The 8,875-nt window shown below is 32.2% G+C and overlaps 1 protein-coding gene across 1 annotated transcript in view; it reads right to left on the bottom strand.

Moving 5' to 3' along the window:
- LOC106458495 (lachesin-like) overlaps positions 1-8,875 on the bottom strand; it is a 68,198-nt gene that overhangs the window by 22,358 nt on the left and 36,965 nt on the right. Inside the window, exons 2-3 of the mRNA XM_022384731.1 lie at positions 4,053-4,180; positions 1,898-2,105 (exon numbers count right to left, since the gene is read on the bottom strand). Coding sequence (XP_022240439.1) covers positions 1,898-2,105; positions 4,053-4,180 — 336 coding nt within the window. The remainder of the gene's footprint in view (positions 1-1,897; positions 2,106-4,052; positions 4,181-8,875) is intronic.

An 8,875-nucleotide genomic window follows, 5' to 3' on the forward strand; every position in this document is an offset into this window, starting at 1 on the left:
CATGAATGATCTTAATTTTGATTGGCTCACAAAGGAATTAACCGACGTTTGACTGCCTTTCTTGGTTAAGCTTGATTTCGCAAAATTTATTCATTTCAGTTAGCTAGGAAATAGGGGATGGAGGTGGTAGTAATTGCCCTGTCATTTTTAACGAGCTACACGCTAGTACTAACATAATTTTAAGTTGTTTGAAGTATTATATTGTACAATACAGAAAAGCTTTTGTGTTTCGTAACTATACTAATGAATGATTAAACATAGTTTGAAGTATTAAGATTTCGTTTAATATACCGTAAAACATAAATTTGTATTTTATAAAATATTGAAATGTATAGTTAGTTATAATTCTTATTGTTTCAAAACTATTCTAATATATATTAAGACAACTATTTGATTTCTTAAAATCGTTTTAATGTACTACAATGTATTGATTTATAAACTATTAGATTTTGCAGTAAGAGATTGTTCTGAGACTTCCTAATTATAAAACATTGTTATAAATTAACAAATTAAAGAATTACCACCATTATTTATACTATAACCGATTAATTCTGGAACACAAACGCCCTTAGCTTGGGTACTATAGATGAATATTTTTTGAGAGGAAAACTGTGGTATTTTATTCTGTTGAATATGAATGATTAAACTGATTTGAACTGTTTTATAGAAACGAGTTATTACGGTACTTGAAGCTAACAACAAGTGTTTCTGTGTTCCGTAAATGAGTAGTACTCTACTCCTTCATTAATGGTAGTTTCATTAACAGTATTAGTTATAATGTTTAATATATCTAGTTTTATTATTTTTAATTTGAATTTCTTATACCTTTACTATTTGCGTTGTTAGTTTAATATACATAGGTTTAGAACTAACCTTAATTTCTTAAGCTTGACAAATCTCTTGAGATATCATTAGGTTTACGGCTGAAAATATCGCTAAAAGCAAGGGTATCGATTTGATTAAATACTACATTCTAATCTTTATAAGTGCGAACGTAGGGGTTATCTGCGTTTTCCGTCAATACACCATCAGCCAGCTGTTAGGCTACTCTTTACTTATGAATAGGAGGACTGACATTTAAAAGGAAGAGCATCCTCAGTGAAGGATTGCGATCCAATGAGACGAATGCCCTAACCACTAGGCCATGTTAGGCCTAAGAACGTACTTATTTAATTAGGTATGCTCTTTGCCGGAGTGACGCTTGGTTTTGATCAAACTTACATAACATTTAAGCGTATTATTTGAATTAGTAAATAAAATTGTCAATAGAAATTATTTTAGTTCATAACCGTTTGCATAATATTAAACTTGTTGATGATTTTCTGGAAAGAAAAGTGTAAACAGCAATAAACACGTGCAATATAAATATGTATTAGTGACTCATGTAGCAATATATGTATATATACACACACTACCGAATTATCCAAACACTCATAATTATAGATCGTTCAGATTGAAACTTTAAAGAAATATAAACGAATATAACTAGTACAGCTTATGAGATAAGGTGAAAAACCTAATTCAGGGAAATTTGTTGTAAATCAGATATATCGAAGCTCTGTCATATCATCTAAATGATAAGCAAAATTATCAACCCTATCGCATCATTGATAAGACAGATAGGTAAGGTTGTTCTGATGCTGAGATATATTTTACAAGGGTTTTACTGAATTATGATGCTAAAATGTATTTTACAAAGGTTTTGTTACTGATGTATGACTTGTAACTTTATTTTCAGCTAAGACTAGACATAGTTAGCTTGTGTGATGTGCTTTATTTATGGTTTAGCGAGAGGTATTAACATCAAATAATACCCACCCACCCTCATATATACATTATATCACATTACGTAACCCACAGTTTCCATTAAGTAATGATTTTGGTCCAAAATACTTACCTACAACGTTGATGAACCCACTTTGGCTCTTCATCGGGGAGGTGTTAATTTGACACATGTATTCTCCATTTTCTCGCTCTTCCACTTCCGTGATGTGTAACGTCCACGTTCGGTGACCATTGTGGGCGATGCTAAATCTAGGGTTCCTGGTGATAACCCTATTTTGCAGGGTCAGTAGGGTATAGCGGTCAGTATGGATCCACGCAATCTGACATGTCCGAAAGTAGGAGTATATGCAATTGTTTTGAGATACACAAATTATAATTTACCTAATAAATCATAGCGTTAATACTTATTTTAAAATGCAGCTAAAACAGCAACATCTTATTAAATGAAACTTCTAACAATTAATTACCAGGCTTAAAGTAAATAGCATTCAATTACAAAAAAAAACAAAAACATGAGGAAATTCGTGATTTTTTAAGAAATGTTTTTGATGACTTTCTTATTGATTAAATATGTATATAATGGATACAAGCTTCACGAAGACTGGTAAACTGGGACAAATCGGAAGGTTAAGGAATATATATATATATATATTACTCAACGTTTCGTTATGTACGTTTGATAACTCAAAGGGTGTTTTTTTTAATCTTACCAAAATAAGTTAATCTACATTTGGCTATATTTACTTATTTTCTTAATCGCACCAAAAAGGTTACTTTTCTTTCCTGTAATCATTTGATAATTAACTGCATCTTCTTATCCTTGCCAAATAGTCTTTTCATAATTTCCTGCGTTCACTCTGTAGTTCAAAGCTTCCCTCCTCAATTTTCCTGTTTTAAGCTGTTAAAGATTTCATGTGAAGATGAAATAACACGATCCTCGTAATGACGTAATGATATGCCGCGACACGAGGATCTAGGTGTTTTTATTTAAGTTCCTTGGGATTCTAATCATATAGAAGTACTTTTTTATAGTTATTTTCTACCTTGTTTTGAATAGTCTTTGACTGTTACGGGTTTAACTATTATTTAAAAAAACAGCTCTAGCCATGTGAACTATCTGTCACTTACAAGGGTGATGAGCAGGAAGCTTTGAGGATGTAATGGTTTCAATAATCAGCTTCATAAATGTGGTATTGTATTAATCGTATAACGTAATCTTATTTTCCTTACTCAGAACTGAATAATGCTGTAGTATTGACAATATATATATAGTGCATTGTTATGATCTGAAATCTAAAGGATTTACCAATCTGGTACACTAGTAACACCTGAAATATAGAGGATTTAACATGTGGTGCATTATTATGATCTGAAATCTAAGGGATTTACCTTTCTGGTACACTAGTAACACCTTAAATACAAAGGAGTATAGATGTGTTCACAATCATAGCCCGGATGCTAGAGAATTTACTCATCTAGTACACTATTATAACCTGATATCTGTGTAGGGGTGAAGTGTTTCAAACTAGAGCCTGTGGTACTTAGATATAGGGTGAAGTGTTTCAAATTTAAACCTTTAGTACTTAGATATGGGGTGAAGTGTTTCAAACTAGAACCTGTGGTACTTAGATATAGGGTGAAGTGTGTCAAATTTAAACCTTTGGTACTTAGATATAGGGTGAAGTGTTTCAAACTAAAACCTGTAGTACTGAGATATAGGGTGAAGTGTTTCAAACTAGATCCTGTGGTACTGAGATATAGGGTGAAGTGTTTCAAACTAGATCCTGTGGTACTTAGATATAGGGGTGAAGTCTATCAAACCAGAACCTGTGGTACTTAGATAAAGGGTGAAGTGTTTCAAACTAAAACCTGTAGTACTTAGATATAGGGGTGAAGTGTTTCAAACTAGAATCTGTGGCACTTAGATATAGGGTGAAGTGTTTAAAACTAGAACCTGTGGTACTTAGATATAGGGGTGAAGTGTTTAAAACTAAAACCTGTAGTACTTAGATATAGGGGTGAAAAGTTACAACTCAGAAATGTATATATGAAAAATACACATGGGGATGTGGAGCATGTTTACGACAGGAACAAAGTCTTTACAGATGTGGAGAGCTTAGTTAGGAACTAAAATGTAGGGAGATTTTACAAATACAGTGATTGATGATAATTTTCAATGCGAATATGTTTATGTGTAAGTAAACTAAAGACGAGTTGAAACACCTGAATCTATACATAAAAAGTAAGAATTTTGTGGATATACTAACCCTGTAGGATCCTAGGTTTTCCACAACGCAGGCGAGTTTTACATCTCTTCCTATTGACACAGTAACGTTGGGGATTGGTTCTGCAAATTCAGGTTCAAGCTCAGCATCTTTACTTCCGGAAGGCCTAACTGTAAGAGAAATTAAATTGAATTACTTCTTTAATGCTGCTGTATTTCTATATTACGTTTTCTATTCAGTTTGTTGACATATATATAATGAAAAGGAATTTCGTAAGGCATATTTAATCCTGAATGCTTTCGAGTGATGCACTAGGTTATTGGGTAACATATTCTGAATCTTTTATCGCATGTTAATCAGTGTTCAATTTTAAATGGTAGAACACTAATTACTTTATCAACTCGACCGTTGTAGAGCAAAAGCGTAAATTTAACTATATAAATTTGCTAAGAGAGTGTATGTTGATAACACATAAAAGGTGCTTGTTTCACATAACTAGAAACCTTGGACCAACGATTAATATATAATAGAATATAATAGTTACCGCCAGAATAATTTAGAACGATCTCTCTCTCTATGATTGAGACCCACTCTAGTGGCACAGCGGTATGTATGCGGACCTACAATGTTAGAAACCGGGTTTCGATACCCGTGGTGAGTAGAGAACAGATAGCCCATCGTGTATCTTTGTGCTTAATGACAAACAAACAAACTTTATGATTAAAGATTGGAAAACTATGTTTATCATTTCACGCTTCCAACAAAAGTTTCAGTTTAATTCAGATTCCGGTTTTAGCAGCTGGAATAAGCTATTAAAACCAAGAAGAGTTAGAACAAGGTCCTACTGTATAACTTAGCTAATGAATCTTCAACTCAACCATTGAGTTTTATAGATGCGAAAAGGAATTAGTTACGTTAGAATGCCGCGTTGTACGTATAGGAATCGTTCGTCTCGTCTTGCTATTCTCAAAACACTACAGAAAAATGCTATCTGGCACTATGTTCCTTATCAAGTGCTTTTGTACACGAAGTTTTTCTGTTGCTGTAATCGATCACTTTACGATTTATGATTAAACAAACCAAGCCACAATTTAAATATAACGGCCAGAATGTTGCCAGTAAATCTGGTAGGCCATGGAATTGCATATTATTTTCAAGATATTGAAATCCATCTGTTAACTGGTTTTCTTCTCATTTTCCAAAGTTTACTAAAATATTTAATATAAAAATCGATTATTCAGAGACACTTTTATATCGATGTCACTGATTTCCTTTTGTAATTATGACTTTGCTTCAGACAACGCTAAAATATCACTGATGAAAATCATATTGATATAAATGTGAGGTAGTGTTATAATGACATTAACAGACATTGCTATGCCGCTAATAGACACTACTAAAGTTTTTCTGAAAGACGTCACTATAACGCCAGTGAATATATAATAGTGACAGACACTATTATGATGTCATTAACATATACTACTATAGCGCTAAAATATCACGGAAAGACTTCAATAAGATATCACTGTCGGAGTTCATCAAGTTATCATTATATTTCATGACTGTGGTTTTACATTCTGCACAACACTACAATAATGACCTGTCAGACAACAGAAATATTACTGTATGTCATCACTGTTATTTTATATACTGTCTGACACTATAATAATGACCTGTTAGACATTATTGATATCACTGTCATTTTACATGCTGCCAAACGCTACAATAATGACCTGTCAGACATCATTGATATCATTTTGTATCATCACTGTTATTTTACATGCTGACAAACACTACAGTAATGACCTGTCAGACATCATTGATATCATTTTATATCATCATTGTTATTTTATATGCTGACAATCACTACAGTAATGATCTGTCAGATATCCTTACGATGTCTCTATCATGTACCACGATATCGTAGTGAAATACGACAACGATGACTTATATTACTTCTAGACACCAAATTCTGTTGCTGATATAAACTGCTTTCTATTATATCAATATATAATTCATGTTTACAAAGATGAAAGTGTAAATGTTTTCAGAGACCACTAACTTATGTACTGGTTACATCACCTTTTGCTACAGCACAGTAGAAAACAGCTGAACTAACTGAAATATAAAGTATTTATTTTCTTCTGTTGCTATGAATAGTTGGTACTTTGTTTTATTCTAAGTTACATCTTATATTAAAGCTCTTTACTCTTAAAGCCCGTTACTATTTTATTGAGTTAAACCAATTCACCGAATTCCGTACCACTAGCTCAGTTACAAATGTGATATTTCTGGATGAAAATGAGAACGAAAGAACTAAAGAAAGCCGAAATTACTTACAGCAAATTCTAGTTTCCAAACTTATTAATGTGTGAATTAATAAATATACATAATATTTATTAAAACTATCACTCACGATTTTAGTCGTTAAAGTCTTAATTATCATTAACACAGAAGATAACAGTTTAAGTACAGAACAGAAAGAGAAGGAAAAAAAAACGTATCTCAATTTTATATAATTTTGCAAAAGTTTCCGTACGAAAGGTACGTATTTATTGAATACAGCTATTTTAAAAAAATGTTCATTTCTGACCCACACTAGTTTCATGCCATTTTCAAGAAGCTTATTTCGTGAATTTAATAGGATATTTTTTTATGCCTCTACAACAATATAGTGAATCAATAAACCTGGTTTTCGATATTTTCATGATGAAACGCGTGCTAAGGTAGAGGGGTACAACCATATAAGGCTCGTTTTCTCATTATTTATAACGTTCTGACGAAAATAAACGAAAATGTGATTTCTTTTTTTTCTACTATTATGAGAGAAATACCTTTCTTAAAAACGTAGAGGACAGAAAAGTTTACAGCCAGCAAACACTGTGTTTACACCACCCAATCTTTTGTCTAGTATGGAGTGTTGGTGAATATTACCAACAAATTTAAGAGAGAATACAGGCCGTATAAAAATGCTTAGTTTTCGAATTTTAAAACTTATAAAAGAAAAACCTGATAGAGCTTTGTATATTGAAGTTTTAAATAACCTATCGATGTGTGGAAACGTTATAAGTACATTATTATTCTGCAGTACTCTTCCTATTTGTAATGACTAGTGGTCCAGAAATGATAAACTAAAAACTGAAACAGGTTGGTTGGTTTTGAAGTTAGCCGTCCCTAATTTAGCAGTGAAGGACTAGAGGGAAGGCAACTAGTCATCGCCACCCTCCGCCGATATTGGGTTACTCTTTTACCTACGAATAGTGGGATTGACTGTCATATTGTAACGCCCCCACGGCTGAAAGAGAGAGCATGTTTAGTATGGCGGGGATTGGAACCAGCGACCCTCAGATTGTGAGTCAAGCACCCTAGCCATCTGGCCATGTCAGGCCAACTGAAACAACAGAAAAAATAAAACAACATTATTTAGAAGCATTGTATGGCTTAATCATCATTTCTATATGATCTATCAAACCATGGTTTACTTTTTGTTAAACATTACTCAGACTTGTTATCTGTTTTTTGACTGATATATTAGATAATATTATGTGGATTCTCAACCATTTGTTAGTTAGTCGTAACTGAATGTCAGATGGTGTACAAGGACTTGTTAACCATGATACTGTATAGCTAATTTAACCACTCTGGTATAATGCAATTTGAGTGTATTTTATAATGTTCTATGGCTATTTAACCATTTAATTAGTTAAACCATTGGAATAATAATTAATACAGTAATTTCGTGATAAAGTTTTCTTAAATTATTTATTTTTAATTCTCTAATGAAATTTGATAACTTTATTAATGTAATTTTGAGCGTTGATTTATCACGAAATATTTCTATGAGGGTAGATGGCAAGGGAAGAAAGAAACTTTGTGAAGGATGAAAATAATTATAGGCTTCTATTTTATACTTTTTTAAATATCGAAATATGAGAAATGTTACAATTGAAATATATTTGACAAAAAAAAACATTGCAGTTCCAGTATTAATAAAAAACACCTAAATGTTCGACTATTTAATACAAGTGTGAACAAATGGTACAATTAATATATATATTTAAGGAATCCACTGCAACTCCGATATTAATATACGAACACTAAATATTCCACTAATGTTATAGAAATATGGATAAATGCTATAACTGAAACATATTTTAGGCAACTCTGATGAACCTTTGTTACATAAACTTCAAGAATGAACGAGCTAAGTAATCAGGAACTTGTACAGGAAAACGTACATAATTATTTTGTTACTTTTGCGTTATGTTAACGTGTGTTTACATTTCCCACTACTTGATCTCAAGGATCGTGCAAGTTTTTGTTTTTTTGGCATTTCATATTTGAATTTTCAGCAATAATAAATCCCTTGCAGCTTTAGAGACCTGGGAGTTACAATGTATTCAAAATCAAATGTTTAACAGCGTTGAACGATATTCACCGATTTTCTTATTTTAACACTATAAAACACTTGCGTCAGATTTTATCATATTCAGAGTATGGTAAGGAAGTATTGAAAACATCAAGATCCATATGTGAACTATGGGTATAGCAAAGTACAGTAAAAGATATTGAAGACATCCGGGTACTTATCTCGAAGCTATGGGTATAACACATAATAGTAAAACATATTGAAAACATCAAGATCCATATGTGAACTATGGGTATAGCAAAGTACAGTAAAAGATATTGAAGACATCCGGGTATTTATCTCGAAGCTATAGGTATAACACATAATAGTAAAACATATTGAAAACATCAAGATCCATATGTGAACTATGGGTATAGCAAAGTACAGTAAAAGATATTGAAGACATCCGGGTATTTATCTCGAAGCTATAGGTATAACACATAATAGTAAAACATAT

Source organism: Limulus polyphemus, unplaced genomic scaffold (genome assembly GCF_000517525.1).
Source record: "Limulus polyphemus unplaced genomic scaffold, Limulus_polyphemus-2.1.2 Scaffold475, whole genome shotgun sequence".
NCBI lineage: Eukaryota > Metazoa > Arthropoda > Merostomata > Xiphosura > Limulidae > Limulus > Limulus polyphemus.